General features: G+C 41.5%; 1 protein-coding gene across 1 annotated transcript in view; it reads right to left on the reverse strand.

The window, feature by feature from the left end:
- The window catches only part of steap2 (STEAP family member 2, metalloreductase), a 34,182-nt gene extending 17,165 nt beyond the window's left edge, over window positions 1-17,017 (reverse strand). Inside the window, exons 1-4 of the mRNA XM_014975354.2 lie at window positions 16,788-17,017; window positions 11,863-12,282; window positions 3,156-3,322; window positions 2,132-2,659 (exon numbers count right to left, since the gene is read on the reverse strand). Of these exons, the coding sequence (XP_014830840.1) occupies window positions 2,132-2,659; window positions 3,156-3,322; window positions 11,863-12,238 (1,071 nt within the window). The 5' untranslated portion in view covers window positions 12,239-12,282; window positions 16,788-17,017. The remainder of the gene's footprint in view (window positions 1-2,131; window positions 2,660-3,155; window positions 3,323-11,862; window positions 12,283-16,787) is intronic.
- Window positions 17,018-18,051: the final 1,034 nt, after the last annotated feature.

Below are 18,051 nucleotides of genomic sequence, written 5' to 3' on the forward strand. Positions count from 1 at the left end.
ACACCTGATTTAATATTCAAAATGTGTCCTCAGACAAACGAAAACTCTAAAAGTTATGTGAACATTTTGATATTTTACAGAGTATTACCAAAATATTTATATAAATAAGGTGTTAGGTTTGGAGGCTGGTTCTAGACCAGATTTACCACAGGGACCAGGATAGTCAGTGTTTTTCATGGCAACACTTGAAAAAGAATGAAACAAAAAAAGAGCAATATTTCATCATTTGATATAATAAGTGAGCCAAAGACCCACTTGCGTCTTCAGATATCCAGTTTGCAGATGCCTGGAAGACGGAAAGTGTGATCTTATCTCCATACAGCAGCTAAAAGTGCAGCACTAGAATTTTTAATTCACTGTTAAAATTGTGAAGGTTAAAAAATCCACCACTGACATTTATAGTATAGCTTCTTTGGTACCCTGTTGGCCCCCATCTCGAACTGCCCCTGGGCTGCAGGTCTGTGTCTGGTGCATTAATGACCACTGAACAATGAATTCAGAAAATATATAAACATTTCAAAATAAAACCTACAGAAAGCTCTAACAAACCTTTTAAAGTAGGAAGTATTTATGTATTTACCGTTAATCTAATGTATGATTTGTTCTTTAAATGATCATTTGTATTAATTTGGCAGATATTATTATACATTAAATAAGCAAATAATCAAACTAATATAGTCGACTAAAAGCACAATAACAAACTTAATCATAGCAAAATGTTACCATATCAGGATCTGCTGTCTTCCTCTCCTGATCTATTCTGTAGTATCACACTGCTCCAAGATGGACACATTTTTTATTTTTTTTTCATTGCCTGTGTTCATCCTCACTAACATTCACCCTGGGATTTGTGTCTTCCTTCTCACGTCTGTATCTTTACGAGAGGTTTTGCTTCTAAGGAGGTGGAGTATCGTGTCGAGGATGTTTTAAAAAGAGGCGGGTTGACAGCAGCTCACCACGGCTGCGTAGTGTCCGTCTCTAGGCAACCGTGACAACCATAGACATCATATGCGTAGACCCCTCATGGAGCGCTGAGTCCTACGTAACAGCGTCCGCCATCTTTTATGTGGCAGCAGAGGATCGGAGCTCCTTAAGTTCTGTGTGTTTTAACCGTTTTACGAAACAAACTGGATTCATTGGCTTTACCTTCCCCAGGTAAAGATGAAAGATCAGAATTACTTGACTTTGCAGCCAGAAATTCGCTTCTAAACAACCGGAAAATATTTCCTATGTAGCTAAATTGGCCCGAAATAACCGCTGATTGTTAGCTTAGCAGCTAACGTTTTCACACTGTTTTCTAATGAGAGAGAGCTGATGAAAAACCGCTGTTAGAGGAGAAGTTCATTAAAAACCAGAGGATTTAGTGAGGAAAGATCAGTCAGGATCAGAGCTGGATGTTTTAAAAAGAGGCGGGTTGACAGCACCTCACCGCGGCTGCGTAGTGTCTGTCTCTAGCGTTCTGGGGTCCTTTAGCTCCCGCAACGAGAATTTAGCTGACCTCAATATTTCCTGTGTTTTATTTTGGTCATTATTGTTACACTTAGTGTTGATATGTGTGTGATAGGCGTGTCTATCGGACATTTATAGAAATACAGAACAAATCGCGTCGCCTATCGGTTCAATACGGGACGCAACATTTAACAGCCAAATATGGGACGATTCCGTATTTTACAGGACGGGTGGCAACCCTAGATCCACTGTACTTTGATTCCTACTTCTACTAAGTAACATCTAATGGCGAGTTCACACCAAACACGTTTTGAACATCAGTCGCCTCTGAATTACATTCAAAGTCTATGTGGAGGCGTGTAACACGTTTCACGTCTAGCACGGCGCATTTTGAACCATCTGACGTGTCAAGTACGTCCGACAATTAGGCCAGCAATAAAAAACAACAACCAGAGCTATTTTGATGTAGACGTGCCTCCACATAGACTTTGAATGTAAACCTGACACCCGAAATACTAGATCTAGAGCAAAATGTCAAGCGCCTGCATTCAAAGTGCACACGCATTGAACTTTAAGTGTCAGAGGCTTTTTTGATGTGCGTAGCACCATAAAAGATTTAGACAAAAATGTCATGTTCTCCAAAAGAAAGTTCATCTTACATGGCCATCTTTTCAGTACTAACCTGCTGGTAGGCGGTGTTGAGTAGCAGGTACCTCTCAGACTTTCTCAGGGGCAGAGAGAGGCTGTAGAGAATGTGGACAGCAGCCAGGAAAAAGCTGATCAGACCCAGTTGTTTCCTGCTCTGTAGCCAGCTTTCCAACCAATGAGGGAACTGCTTGTACTTGGTTCCATAGAAAAGCTGGTGTGCTGCAGCCAGCTGGCCAGCCAGGTACACCAGGGCCAAGAGAGTGATGGCAACAGTGGGCAAGGTGTGATTCACTATCTCTATGGGAATCTTATAGAAGTCACTCTGCTTGTGCTTCACATATGGGTGAATTATATCACGTACAAAAGAATAACCAAAAAAGAAGATGGAGAGGGCAACAGCAGCAAGGACAGGGCCCTTCCAACCAGGGAATAACTGGACAGGGATGTTCTCGATGTAACGGGACAAAGACAGGGGACCCATATCCACAGGCTGGAAGTTGAGCTGGCGTGCCAATTCCATGATCAGCTGGCGAGCCTCTATCGAGTCACTGCAGATGAAGACCTATCAGAGCCAGGGTCAGAGCAAGAAACGCAGGTTAAAAGTGAAGGAAGAAGGCAAAGAGGTAAGATGATAACGATCTGTGTCCCAAAGAGTCTGACAGTGTTGTGCGTTTACCTAGACACAACACTCGTATTCCATGAGTTTAGGAGCTTTTTTGGATCACCATCAGACATCATTAACAGGATCTCTACATGTTATGTTCCATTTCTTTCATATACAGGAAGACAAATTTCTCAGTTTTATGAAAGTGGAGGATGACAGCAGTATTCATACTTAATGCACAGATAAAAGAAAAACCCTACAGTGTTAAGAGACCTTGAGAAACCAACTCTGTTTCTGAGGCAATAAAATCAGCATGGCTGTAAGAGCAGACAAGTAAGGGTGGAAAATGTAGGCTTTTTTCCTCAGACTGGACTCGTTTATTTACTTTAGCCCGTTTATCTTTGGAAGTACAGAGACACCGGTTACTCAATGGATGGATGACATTCAGTTGTACCTGGGTGCTGGCATCTTTTGGGTAGATCTGCTGCATGGCCCAGGCAGAGATGATGTTGAAGCCTTTAACCACGACAGAGTCTGGCAGCAGTGAAGCCAGATATTCAGCATTCGATTCTGGATACTGGTTCACTCTCCGATTGTTACTCACATCAACAAGGACCTTTCCTAGAAAACAACCAAACTATTTTGAGTTTCTTTCGCCAAGTCCGATTATTATAAGCAATTTGGGGCTTGTTTTTTCTAAAATCATTGCAAATTTAATGAGTTGCGGGATGCGCTTTTTTGGGCTCGTTTTTGAAGTTGCTTATTTGGGTTTTGAAATAAACAGACGGATGACATTTTCATTTTCAAAGCAGGACTTCATGTCTTTCTTCTCAAAACTTGTAACACTTGTACTCAAAACTTCTCCTCACACTCACACTGCCGGATATTTTTGTTCATATCGACGGACTATTGACGTGAGGGCTTGGTGGGTAACATTTCACAAGTGAGATGAACATATTACCATTTATATTTTGTGAATAGAATATTATTGTACTGTATTTATGTCCACAAGCAAAATGCCAGCTAATATTAGCTATAGTGCTTGGTGTAATACCGGGGGTCAGCCCCCGCTATGAAGGTTAACCTAGTTTTTGTAAATTTTAAAAAGTTTTAATTATTCCCTAACATTGATTTAAATTATGCGACACAAGGTGGCAAAGACCGTGATTTATATGTAATTCTTTCACTGAGAAGCCAGCTCAATGGCAAGAAGAAGATCCAGACAGACAAGATGGTAATGGCGAACCAACCGGACATTGTGGTGGTGGATAAAGAACAGAGGAAAGCCGTTGTGGTGGATGTAGCAATACCAAGTGACCACAACATCAGGAAAAAGGAGAAACTGGAGAAATACCAGGGCCTCAGAGAGGAACTGGAAAAGGCCTGGAAGGTGAAGACCACAGTGGTGCCTGTGGTCATCGGGGCCCTCAGGGCAGTCACCCCCAAACTGGAGCAGTGGCTCAAACAGATCCCAGGAACAACATCAGAGAGAACACCCGCGAAGAGTGAGAAGGGAATTTTGTATTATATATATAGATATATATAGTGTAGTAGTTTAATACATATTATTCAGTATTAATCATTATTCAATCATCTTTATTTCTCTATGATTGTATCTATAGCTAGATCCGTCTAGATAGATCTCCATCTAGATCAGTGGTCCCCATAGTGGGTCCTGGAGGGCCGGCATCCTGTTTTAGTTCTCTCCCTGGTTTAACGCACCTGGATCAAATGATGGCTCATTAGAAGGTCTAAGAAGAACATTGACTTACTGAGGAGGTTGTTACTACCACTAGGGAGGGAACTTAAACATGCAGGATGCCGGCCCTCCAGGACCGTTTTGGGGTACCACCGATCTAGATCTATCTAAATGGCTAAATGATTGTAGCAGAAGCCTCAGCTTCTGCTACAATCGATAGTAGCCACACAGGCACACCAGCTAGAATGAAACAAACGCACCCAAGCACAACGCTTTCATTAAAGTTTTTAGAACAAAATACATGAAATCCTGCTCTCAGAATGAACATGGCAGAAAATTCTCCCATGCCCCAGAATTTGTCTGACATCAGGCCTTCCAGGTCCATAATTTCCTGCATGATCTGTCCCACTGTGTCTTTGTTAATGTGAAGTTAATATATTTGCTGTGAATGACATTGAGCTTCCCTTTGTGCTCCAGAAAACTGCAAACATCGAGACTAATATGAACGGCGCAATAAATGTGATAACAGCCACGAATGAACGAGTCCGTAAAGTTGTGCAACTAAATGCCATTAATATTAAGATAAGTGTCACAAATCTGTGCAGAGGGACATCTGAGTGGATCCGCAGGAGGAGCTCTGTGCGCTGCGCTCTGACACCAAACACAGGGCCGTAACGCAGAACCTGGAGGCTGGGGTAGGGAGGGGGCCTTTAAAATCCTTCTTAGAGTTTTCCAGACAATACTGGGACAAACAAAAACACGCAAAAATTCCTAACATTTTTTTTGTACCGTTGTATCCATTAAACAATCTACCCTTCAGTTCAACCTTATAAGTGGAGACAATTACCATTATAAAATAACTTGCAATTAAGTATTGGCAAAGTTCAATGTAATTTTCACAGGTGGTGGAACATTATTGCCAACAGCTGCTGAAAGTAACTAAAAAACTTACTTTTAATGTAAATTAGTTACCTTTTAAATCAAGTAATCAGTAATCCGATTAAAGTTACTTTTTCAAAGTAACTATGCCATCACTGGTGGTCCTCACAATTGATTTTCTGCTTCTACTCATAAACCCGTTAAACTTTTATTCCTGTCTCCTGAGAGCTGTTGTGGTCAGATGTCTGCATGTAAGAGCCAAAATGTCGAGTTTGTTTATTATTGTGTGTATGCCTTTTGTAAATGTTGATATTTTCTTAAGAGTAAGATTCTCTTTTAGTATGTTTTTGTAGGAAAGCACCACCTAGTGGAAGTACTCGACAATATAGCAAAATAAGAAAAGTGTTGTGTCACAGTAGAGCAGAAAGTACATTGGATGTAACCTGTTTAGCTGGGCTCTGCAGTTTTTTGACCGTGGAATGCTGTGCAAGATTGAATTGTTTTTGCTCAAATAGAAGTAAAGTTCATCATTCATCAGACTGTGTGAATTTTGTAAGTACTTCAATTCACTAAGAGATGTGCAAGAGCATATTGTGGAACAGAAACATGTTAGCTAAAACCCAAGCTAACGAACGTCAAAAAAAGAAAACTGAAACTCATTGAATACAGTGGCTTTACACTGAAATGAATAACCAGCCACTGTTACTACCTCAAACCATGCCAAAATTAGTACATTAGAAGCCCCAGAGAACATCCGTAATTATTGGTAATAAAGAAATGCCCCCCCACACCCATACAGAGGTTCCATGCCCCCTGGAACCTCTGTTCTTTCCAGGCTTTAGAAGGCCCTCCCTGTAGAGGACATTGGGGCAACAATACACTTTACCCTGAGTCCAAAGCCCCAGTAGGGGATGAGTGAGCTACCAACAGAGAAGCATCCCAACTGTCCACACACTGGAATGCCTGTAGGCTTCAGAAGTAATACTACTGACAAGAACAAAACCAAGCATGTTTTCTGATTATCTGTGTATCTTCCAGGATGGTGGAGTAACATGTTCAGAGTCAAAACAGCTTCTCAAAAAGATTTGGGGAAAAAAACAAACAAACTGTGATTCAGATGCTAATTATGGGACAAGAATTAGTCCCATCAGTCAGGATTTGGTCCAGAAAAGGATATCCAGCATGTTGGAGATGATGGCATAAGTTAATGACACTGTAAATACATATACATAGATATATGAAACTAGCGATGCTCCAATCAGGTTTTTTTGCTGCCAATTCCAATACCGATCACCCATGAGGCCGATCTCTGCCGATCACCTGAATTGGTTGTTGATTTTTCACGTTAGGTATAAATGCTGCTATGTGATCTGGCAAAATTAAAAAATTATCTGGTAATAAATTCACCTAATTAACATAAACATGCAACATACTTGCAGGCGCAATACCGCAGCTAGTCAGTCAAAAGGACAACTGGAAAACCTGCAACCTGTTAAAATTTAACAGTAAGGTTCTCAGTACCATGAATTATATACGAGTCAAATAAATCTCATAACATTATATTAAACAATGTCTAGTAAAAGAGGGAAACATTAATTCAAAGTCAAATGCAGGTTGCATCAAAATAAACAATCCTAAATTACTGCAGAGGTTCCCAAACTGTGGGGCGCACCCCCTACGGGGGTCGCCATGCCATTGGAGGGGGGGCGCGGGAAGCCGTCTGGATGAAAAAAAAAAAAAAACATAAACACTGTATGTGCTCGTGATCGGTTTTTACCTTAGAATGGCCAACTCTCTGTTATTCCTCTGTCAATTTGATACAGTAGAGGCTTCCACACTTCCCATATCTGTGTCCTCTGTCACTTTTATCAGTAATTAAAACTGTTTAATCCGTTAACATGTCGTAACCTGTTTTTCCGAGCCGCCTTTAAACGCAACATGAGCGCTACGACGCTCGCGCTGGGATTACACCTGTGCAGCAGTGAAGGAGACCTGCTGCTGCTGGGCGGAGCTACAGGTGTGTTAGAATCACGGCAGCAAACCAGCAAATAGCAAAGAACTTTTCACAGTTTTCCCCCCAAACTAACTGACTGTTGAGTAAAGCTGTTGGATGCAGGTAAAGTTAGCTAAAAGATGACTAGTTAGCTAATATCAATACAGCACCTTAAGCTTAACAAGTAGCTTGTAGGCTACTGGTGTTGTCGTCTATGTCCAGCTACGTACATTCATTTTGCCCCCCAAAAAAGTTAGAGACAGGGAGTCTCTAAGAATCCTCTTCCCCCCCCACAAAGACACACAGACACGTCATTCAACCAGAGAGCTATTTGTAATCATGGGGGGGCAGAAAATGTTTGGAGACCGCTGGGGGTGCCCAATTTGGGAACCACTGAGTTACTGAATCCAAACTTCCTGAGAACACGGCTAGCTGAGCTATGCTGTCTCTGATTGGCTGGTTCTGACATAGTTGAGTAATTCTGCAGAGCAGCCAGGGTAGATCGATTATTATTTATTTTTCATAAATTATCCCTCATGTTTGGACATAGCGAATGTGAATTTTGTTATTTACGTTACACGCTGCAGCTTTAAGCAGTGTGAGAGTTCACTGCGGGTGGAGAATGAGAGGCGCTACGTCTGAAATATTACTACCAGTAGAGAATAGCGGCGGTTCAACAGCGAGAGAGCATCTTAGCATCTTACACCCTCAGCTGGAAGACTTGAATTATTTTTCTGGTCATTTGTTTAGCATTTTGACCGTGATGCTAATCTGGGCGAGTGTTGGTAGCTGTGCGCTGCTTTACTTGTTATCTGGCCACTCCAGATGTCCTTTTGTTCCTGCATTGAGCTTCAATGTAGCCAAACTTCATCAAGAGTTTGTTTTTTAAATGCCATATTAGATTCGATGTTGATGTATTTTTGACGTGCTTCAACCCACAGACATAATATAAGAGTAGACCCCGCATTAGCTGCTCCTGAGCAGGAAATACGGTGGCCATCTTGGAGCGGTCGTCCCTCCTACTTTGCTCAACCAAAACAGCAGAAGATGCCTCAGCACTGAGGGATATTGTTGTTCGGATCGATGACTATTGATGTGAGGGCTCCACAAACATTTCACAAGTAAGATGGACATATTATTGTGTATATATTGTGATTAGAATATTACTTTACTGTATTTATGTCCACCGGCGAGATACCAGCTAACATTAGCTACAGTGCTTGGTGTAATACGGGTTCAGCCCCGCTATGAAGGCTAACTGAGATTCCATAAATCTAAAAAAAAATAAAAAATTATTCTCCAACATTGTCTTAGATTATCTGACACAAGAGTCTATATTAGAAATGAAACAATGTAACATATTATAAAACTTATATTATGTGTTATAACATTCACCGGCAAAGTTTACACAGGTAGTAAAGACTATTATTTATATTCTTTCACTCTGTCCAAAGTAAGATACATCCTAAATCTTCCTTTTTTGTTTTGAAGGTTTCCTAAAGACACGATGTGAGGAAGAAGAGGGAGAAATCTATAAAGAGAGACGGATTCACTGCAGCACGGATGAATCTCACATCGGATTTTGGACTCAATCTCAGCTACTGAATCACTGAAGCTGGAAAACATATACATATGTATGTATACACATACATATAAACATGTATCCAATATATATTATTCAGTATTAATCATTATTTGTGCCATTATTAATCTTTATTTATTAGTGTTTGTATAGTTATATAAAATATGTATTGATATTACTAAATAATTTATTAAATAAATTATGAACGGCTGTGTGCTTTGTAATATGCTCTTCATACATCGATATCAGAATATTCCATTCCTATTCTATTGTTATAGCCACTAAGCATATTTAAATATGATGAACTATGTATTAAAAACATACAATTGTATATAAATGTAGCTGTGATAGATGTTTGAATATGGTTTACAGTAACAAAAAAGTGTGTTATGATCGATTAAATGCGCTGATACGTCATTGTGCTGCTAAACACATAACGCTGAGTGGAGTGGTGGACCGCTCCAAGATGGCCGCCCTAAATCTCATCAGCGACAATAGGCGAGAGCGGTCCATGAGGGTCTATCCTTATATTATGTATATGCTTCAACCCCACGAAGCTGAAGTTGGTTTCCGATTCAAGAAATGGCTAAAGGGCGATTCCAACTAATTTTTCCAAGACCTTCCGCATCTTTAATTGACTAGTTCCAAATCTACAAACACCTAGACTCTTCAAACCTGGACTACATTATTCTTCTCTAACAGCAGAATATTTAAAACCTTGTGATTTGTGAAACGTCACTTAAGAGGCTGCTGCAGAAGATCTTTCCTTCCAACAGCCATCATCATCTACAATAACTCTTTGAAGAATTAATGAGTTACACCAACATTTTATTTCCTATTGGGATTAATAAAGTGGTTTTGAATTAGAATTGAATTTGAAGAAAAAAAAAAACTGCATGGAATAAGTGTGAATAGTAATCTGATCTTTAGTGAAGTTTCACAAATCATGTAAAGGTTTCACAAATTCCAAACATGGGTTAAAATATTCTGCTATTAGAGCAGAATAATATAATATAGGTGTTGTAGTTTTGGAATTGGAGCAGTTATGCTGTGACAGAGATCCAAAAAAGTGGTAAAATCTACCTTTACTGAAGTTTCACAAATCAGATAAAAGTTTCACAAATCCAAACCATGGTTCTAAATATTCTGCTATTAGTTGACAATAATCCAGTCCAGGTTTGAAGTGTCTAGATGTTGTAGTTTTGGAGCTGGAGCAGTTCTAGTATGATCCAAATGCAAAAAAGTGGTAAAATCAACCTTAATTGAAGTTTCACAAATCAGAAAATATTCACAAATCACAATCATGGTTCTAAATATTCTGCTAATAGAGCAGAATAATCCAGTGCAGGTTTGAAGAGTCTAGGTGTTGAAGTTTTTAAACTAGAGTCAATTAAAGATGTGGAAGGTAGTGAAAAATTAGGTGGAATCGCCCTTTAGCCATTTCCCGAATCGGAGAGAAGGACCTCGTCCCGCTCCAGTCGGCAACCTGTCTGGGCTTCTCTCATGAGAGAACTGCTTCTCCTTCTCTGTTTCACTTGCATCCCAGTGTTTCCTCTTTTATTTAGTCGCCCTTCCTTAATGGTACTGCATACAGCTGTGTGTAGTGGTGTGTAATTACTCTTTTGCTCTGTTGTTGCTGCTACACTCGGCATCAGATAACATCTTTATGAAGGGGTTGGAGGCAAAAACTACAACCCCTTCGTATACTCTACATACTATAGGATATATTCTCTACATGTGATGAAGTGTTTCGAGAGACTGGTGAAGGATCACATCATCTCAAAACTTCCTTCCTCTTTTAATCTGCAGTTTGCCAACTGCTGCACAGAGGACGCCGTTTCCTCCACACTGCACTTGAGGCTAAAACACCTGGAGGAGAAGAATACTCGTGTGCGAATGCCGTTTCTGGACTTCAGCTCAGCATTCAACTAGCTTCCCTTGAGCCCCCTGCTGGATTTCCTGACAAACCCAAATCTGTTAAAATGCCTCAAGGGTCAACTCCCTCAGCACTGGCTGTGTACTGAGCCCACTGCTCTTCACCCTGATGACTCATGAATGCCATGCCACGTTTAGTATGAATCGCATAATTAAATATGTGGATGATACAACAGTGGGATATCTCATCAGGAACAAACTGGCCTACAGAGAGGAGGTGAAACATCTGGTGGGCTAATGTAATCCAAACAATCTAATCTTGATCAACAACAAAACAAAATAAATTGTTGTTGATTTCTTGTAAAATCAGTCAAGTCACACCCCTCCTCATCAGTGGTGCTGCAGTGTCGCAGGTCAGGCGATACAGATCACTGACACTTTGTCCTGATCCCTTCCAAGCCTCTGGTCTGGTGAAGAAAACTCAGCAACATCTGCACCTTTTATGTCAGGTGAGAAGAGCAGACCTCTTCCTTCCCATCCTCACCACTTTCTACACAGGGACAATAGACCAGCAGCATCTCCGTCTGGTTTGGAGCATGTAATACTTTCCCTCCACCAGACTGAGGACAGCTGAGAGAATCACCAGGACTGAGTTTCCTTTCATCCTTGACACCGCTCAGTCGCTGCCTGTCCAGGGCTCGGGTGATTATAGCAGATCCTTCCACCCCCAGCATGGTTTCTTGTTGCTCTCTGGTAAAAGATTCAGCATCTTCAAATGCAGAACAACCAGATTCCACAACAGCTTCACCCCTCATGCCATAAGACTATTAAATTCCTATTAATATTTTTATTGTATGCATTTATATTGATACTTTTTTATTATTACTTATTTTATTATTTCAGCTTTGCAACAAAATTTTGCACCACATATACATTGTATATGTACATGAATGACAGTCTGTCTACATAGAAGTAGAATTGACTGCTACACTGCTTTGTACATAATTTATTAATTATTCCACATGTACAGACTGAGTTTGACATCTGGATTGTATTTCATCAAATAAAAAGTGACTTGTGTTAATTTTCACGCCCCAGATAAAAATTAAGTCTGAGTGTAGGTGGATTACTACCTGCCAAGAGATGCTTGAGGTCCCATAACACTGAGTAGTGTTCTCGATGGATAGCCAAGAACAGAATGTTAGATTTCTTGATAGCATCCTCATAGTGTGACACGTCAACCACATGTGGGAAGAAATGAGAGGCCAGTTTGGGACGGCGGCTGCCTATCACCACCTTGAAGCCACAACGAAGTAAGCGAATGGTGATGCTCTTGGAGAAGTCGCCTGACCCAAGGACAGCCACTGTGGTCGGGACAAGGCAGGAAGGTCCTGAATCTGCAGGTTTGTTGCAGTGGAACATACAAGCTGGTGGGTGGCTGAAGTGTGAGGAAGAAGCTGTGAGGAACACAGGGCTCCTTGTGCACCCTTTCATAGAGATGGAATCCATCTTTTCTTCCTTCCACTTTTCTGTTTAGAAGCAGCCCAGTAGACCTATAAAAGAAAACAGAGAGGTGAAGAGTTGTCTGATTTTTGGACTTCGGACAGATTCAGATTGTTTTTGACTGAAGAATCAACTCCCAACCAACAAAGTAGCAACAGGATGCCACCCTATCCTCGACATCCTAGTGGTAATGAGAGGGTGATGTACAGAAAGCCGTGCAGTTTACTGAGAAGTCAGACAAAGAAGCAGAAGAAATCATAAGTTTTTAGTAAATTTAAAAGAAGCCACATTTTACAAATTTTCATCTTTAACTCTTAATCATTTTGAATTCGGTTTCCCAACAATTCCTTATTCCAAGACAATTTGATTCATCATTGTTTCAGTACATTTCTACTTATGTTTTAAAAAACTGATATTATTGGAAGAGTTTCTTTTACTATTTTTATGTTCCACAAGAAAAAAAAATATCAGTAAGTTTGAAAATATGATTAAATGCAGTTACTTTGAGCAATTTAGTAATAATAACACTTAAGTATGGTGTCCTGAGAAGACCATTTGCAATTGGAATATTGGGGTACAATGAATGCTGTGCCATAGACATACAATTACCTAAAAAAGTAGTAACAGTTTGGGGGTTTTTTATCAGAAGTTTATCACAGTATTTTGTGGTACTATTGTAATAATAAAAATAATGATTATATTGCTCACTCCAACTTCGGTTGATTTGACTCTCAACTGATTGAAAACCCTCTTAGAAAACCATGAAAACAGTAAGGTCAGTGTCCTGATGGTTACTCATCAAAATGACATAACCTTAGGTACTGCACATTTAAGTATCAAACATCATTGTAATATAATCAGCATGCCTCTTCACAAACTGTATTATTTCCATGTGTTCCACCTATCAAAACAGTATTCATAACTATACCATTTGATAAAGTATTCTAAACTAGTAGACAACACTATATGCTATACCAGAGGTTCCCAAACTGTGGGGCGCACCTCCTAGGGAGGGCGCTGTGCCATTGCAGGGGGGACGCGGGAAGGGGTATGGATGAATGGGAAAAAAAACCCCAACAAAAAAACAATATGAACGCTGTGTGCGCTGGGGGCTGGGGAGGGGAGTGTTTGAGTTTGACACACATCGTATAACCAGAAGTCCCCCCCTGCTCACACACATTGTTCAACTAGACAGCAGGAGTCCAACTCTCCCGATTTGTAATCCATAGGGGGGCCCAGGAGAAAAAGTTTGGGAACCACTGCGCTATACTGACAAGATATGCCAAACCAACAAAACACAAACAACAAATTTTACAACCGGGGTAGGCAATATGGATTTAGAATTTTATCACAATATTTTGTGTTACGATTGTGATAATTTTCACTCTACATTTCAGACTTCCAGCACAGCTCCAAATTCTGTCTGTCCATCCATCCATTTTCTTCCGCTTACCCGGGATCGGGTCGCGGGGGCAGCAGCTTAAGAAGGGAGGCCCAGACTTCCCTCTCCCCAGCCACTTGTTCCAGCTCTTCTGAGGTAATCCCAAGGCGTTCCCAGGCCAGCCAAGAAATATCGTCCCTCCAGCATGTTCTGGGTCTTCCCCAGGGCTCACACCCGGTGGGATGTGCCCAGAGCGCCAGGTGGCTTTCAGGAGGCATCCTGACCAAATGCCTGAGCCACCTCAACTGGAGATGTGAAGGAGCAGTGGCTTTACTCCGAGTCCCTCCCGGATGACCAAGCTTCTCACCCTACGGAGAAAACCCATTTTGGCCGCTTGTATCCGGTACAGCGCCCGCTTCACTGCAGACGTTGCACCAATCCGCCTGTCGATCTCCCGCTCCAATCTTCCCTCATTTGTGAACAAGATCCCAAGATACTTAAACTCCTCCACTTGGGGCAGGACATCCTCCCCCCCGACCCGGAGAAGGCACTCTACCCTTTTCCAGCTAAAGACCATGGCCTTGGATTTAGAGGCACTGATTCTCATCCCGGCTGCTTCACACTTGGCCGAGAAACCGCTCCAGTGAGAGCTGCAGATCACGACCTGATGAAGCCAATGGGACCACATCATCTGCAAAAAGCAGAGATGCGATCCTAAAGCCACCAAAATGGATCCTCTCAACACGTCGGCTGCGCCTAGAAATTCTGTCCATGAAAGTAATGAACAGAATCAGTGACGAAGGGCAGCCTTGGTGGAGTCCAACTCTCACCGGAAACGAGCCCGACTTACTGCCGGCAATGTGGACCAGACTGACACTAGTCATACAGGGACCCGACAGCCCACATCAAAGGGCCCGGTACCCCATACTCCCAGAGAAGCCCCCACATAACCCCCCCAAGGGACACAGTCGAACGCCTTCTGCAAGTCCACAAAACACATGTAGACTGGTTGGGCGAACTCCCATGCATCCTCCAGGACCCTGCTGAGGGTGTAGAGCTGGTCCAGTGTTCCACGACCAGGACGAAAACCACACTGCTCTTCCTGAATCCAAATTCTGTCATCTACAGAAATACTCAGATGATTCTGCAGTTGTCCGGTGTATCAGAGATGGACAAGAATCTGAATACAGAGATCTGGTGGACCGCTGTGTGGTATGGGAACAATCATCTCCTCTCTCTTGAATGTAAACAAAACAAAGGAGATGATAGTAGATTTCAAAAGAATCAGGTTTAGATTAAACACTTATGATGTGTGGTAGTTTGACTGTGGACCCAAATGCAGAGCAGCAAAGGTATGGAGTAGGTGATGAAAATATTTAATGAAAAATGATGAACACAAAATCATGCAAAAGACCACAGGAAGGAACCAGCGAGGAGTGAAAGGAGAAAAGGTGCATAAGTACTGAGAGGGTGGATAATGGAACAAAGGACCAGGCTGATTAGGTAACTGATACAAGTGTGAGGGGAGAGAGCAGAAGGCAGACTGAAGAAAGAAAGAAAGAGTGACACAGGGGAATAGAAAATGAATAACCTAAGAACCTAAGAAACAAATAAACTGGAGTAACAAGGAATGACTAGAAACAATAAACATAATAAACTTGAATCACTAAGAAAGGACTGAACCAAAGTAAAACAGAAACATGGCTGATCTTAAAAAAAAAAAAAAAAAAAAAACAGGAACTAAGGAAGACAGAAATTAACAAAACCCAATTGAACAAGCCAAGATCCTAAAAATCCTATTTCCATCATGGGAGAAGAAGTGGAGGTGGTTGAGGAATATAAATACCTCGGTGTTCATCTGAAGACGCCACAGTGAAACCATCTATAAGAGGTGTGGGCAACTCCAGGCCTTGAGAGCCAGTGTAATGCTACTCTTACATGTGACTCTACTTTGACATGCTTCAGTCAAATAACGAGGTCATTATCAGGACTCTGGAGAACTTGACAGCACTAAGGACGTGATTTAGCTTATTTGATTGAAGTGTGTTGGATCAGGGAGACATCTAAGAGTTGCAGGACACTGGCCCTCGAGGACTGGGATTCCCCACTCCTGGTCTATAAGAAGGGACAGAGCAGACTGCACTTATTGAGGAAGATAATATTCTTCAAGGTTTGTAGCAAGATGATGCAGATCTTCTATAAGTATAAGTTGTTGAGATCAACAGACATATGCCTGATAGTACAGTCTTTGTACAAATAGGACTATTGTGGTCACACAGCCAAAAAAAAAAAAAAAAAGAAATCTTATATACTAGAACAAATCTGAATCAATAAAAGGGGATTTTATAAAACTCTTCTTGACTCCGTCTTTTCAGCAGACCAAAACAAGAGGAAACATGCAGCACATCGTTTTCTCTAAATAACTGGCTTGACAACATAAAATCCATTCATGGATGGATTGCATGTTGTTTATAGACTATTTTAATTATTTTCTGGGAACACAACTTTTCTAGAGACAGACTCACTCTTGTTAAGCTTGGAGCAAAACATTTTGTTTCAGATATGGAGACTCGGACCATGAGCATTGCTTCCTCTCAAGGCTGTATACTTTCACCCATGATCTTCTCTCTGCACACCAACTGCTGCACGTCCAGCCATCCACCTTACCATGGACCCAGTGTCTGAACAACATGGAGGCAGAGGAACTGAGAATCCTCAGTCATTATGAGACTGAGGGCAGCCAGACTAGTTTATTTTTGCTAAATTATTATATTTAGCTAAATGTTATTGTTGAGGGGCACAAGCAAGCCTCCTGACACACAGAAAAAAAAATAAAATAAAAAAGGACACTTGGGCCATCAAGATTAAAAGGGGCGGGGGCTCAAGCCCCTTACACCAACCCTCCTCGCCCCCCTCCCTCCCTGCCACCCTCTGCACGTGCCTGGCCCTAGGTGTGTCTGCATCTTGCAGATCATTAATGCAGTGTACCAAACAACATCTACATGAAACTATTCGTTCTTAAAGCCTAACCTCTTCTGGTCTTCTGGACTGAATAGGACTAAAAATGCTTTTCCACAACCAGCATGCTCCATGACACCGTGACAGGTCTTTTCGTTGCATGACAGAAAAGCATTGGCAGTCACTAAACTGCAATCAGTACGGTTAAAAACTGACCTCCCCTCAGATTCCTCCTCCTTCTGCCGCTGCAGCAGATTCTTTGCACTAAAGAAAAACGATGACAGCTGTAAAGCAGCTGCTGCAGTGTGATGCTACTTCTTTCACTAGAGGCTCGCACAAATACATCCTCCTGCCTCCATGTTCTGAAGGACGCAGATGTATCTTTGCACCTGTGGCAATCACAGCGGAGCAAAACAGACACGGAGAAAAACACCCAGTCCACAGAGAGACGGAAACCAAAGGAGCGATGATTAGCCACCCACCTGCCTCGGAGACCCCGCGCATGATACTGTCCACGCTTAGATGCTGTTTGCTGCTGCAACCTCCGCACACTGTGCCTTATTTGAAGCGTTCAAGTTCGCTGGGACATTTCAGTCTTACAGCTTCCACGTCAGATCCTGCGCATATTGAAGTAGACATAGTTCCCAGATAGCACACGACGTTAAATCAACGACGAATTATAGTTAGAATTGTTGATTTTTGGTTGAAGTCGTTTGTGTGTGATATACTGACACAAAAACATCTACAACGTACTAAAAGGAGTGGAGCGGTCCACCCCCACCATTTACATGAGTGGGATGGCCCAATCACACAGCTGCTTCGCTGTTGGCTTGTTGCCAGAAGATGTTAATTCAATGTTGAATCAATGTTGTTTTGTGGTTGAAACCTAATGATTGAAATGCCGATGTCTGATCAACATCTGATCAATGTCAGCTGTTTTTTCACACACCTTCTTCCCCTCCTCTCCTCATCAGAGCATTTTATTACTGAGTGGGGGTTCTCACATTTTTAATAACACTGTAGAGGATAGTGAGTGGTGATTCCTTTCTGTACATTTTTTTACTTGTTAATAAAAATTCTACTGACTGATATATTGACACGAAAACATCTACAACTTACTACAAGGAGTGGAGCGGTCCACCCCTACAGTGTATATGAGTGGGATGTCCATGTCCCAATCACACAGCTGCTTTGCTGTTGGCTTGTTTGCAAAATATGTTAATTCAATGTTGAATTATGATCACAAAGGTTGAATTTATGGTTAAGGTCAACGACAGAAGCTGGATCAACCATCAAACAACCATTCAATTCTAGCCAATTAACATCCATTGATTGAAATGCCAACATCAAATCCAGTGTTTTTCAGCACCGGTCCACCAGGCACACTGCCCTGCAAGTTTTAAGCATTTCCCTAATTCAGCAGACATGATTTTAATTGATATCTGATTAACAGGGTTTTGCTGAACTGAAAACACGGAGG

The sequence above is a fragment of the Poecilia mexicana genome, unplaced genomic scaffold (genome assembly GCF_051168715.1).
Source record: "Poecilia mexicana isolate PSO_F unplaced genomic scaffold, ASM5116871v1 scaffold_20, whole genome shotgun sequence".
Taxonomy (NCBI): Eukaryota; Metazoa; Chordata; class Actinopteri; order Cyprinodontiformes; family Poeciliidae; genus Poecilia; species Poecilia mexicana.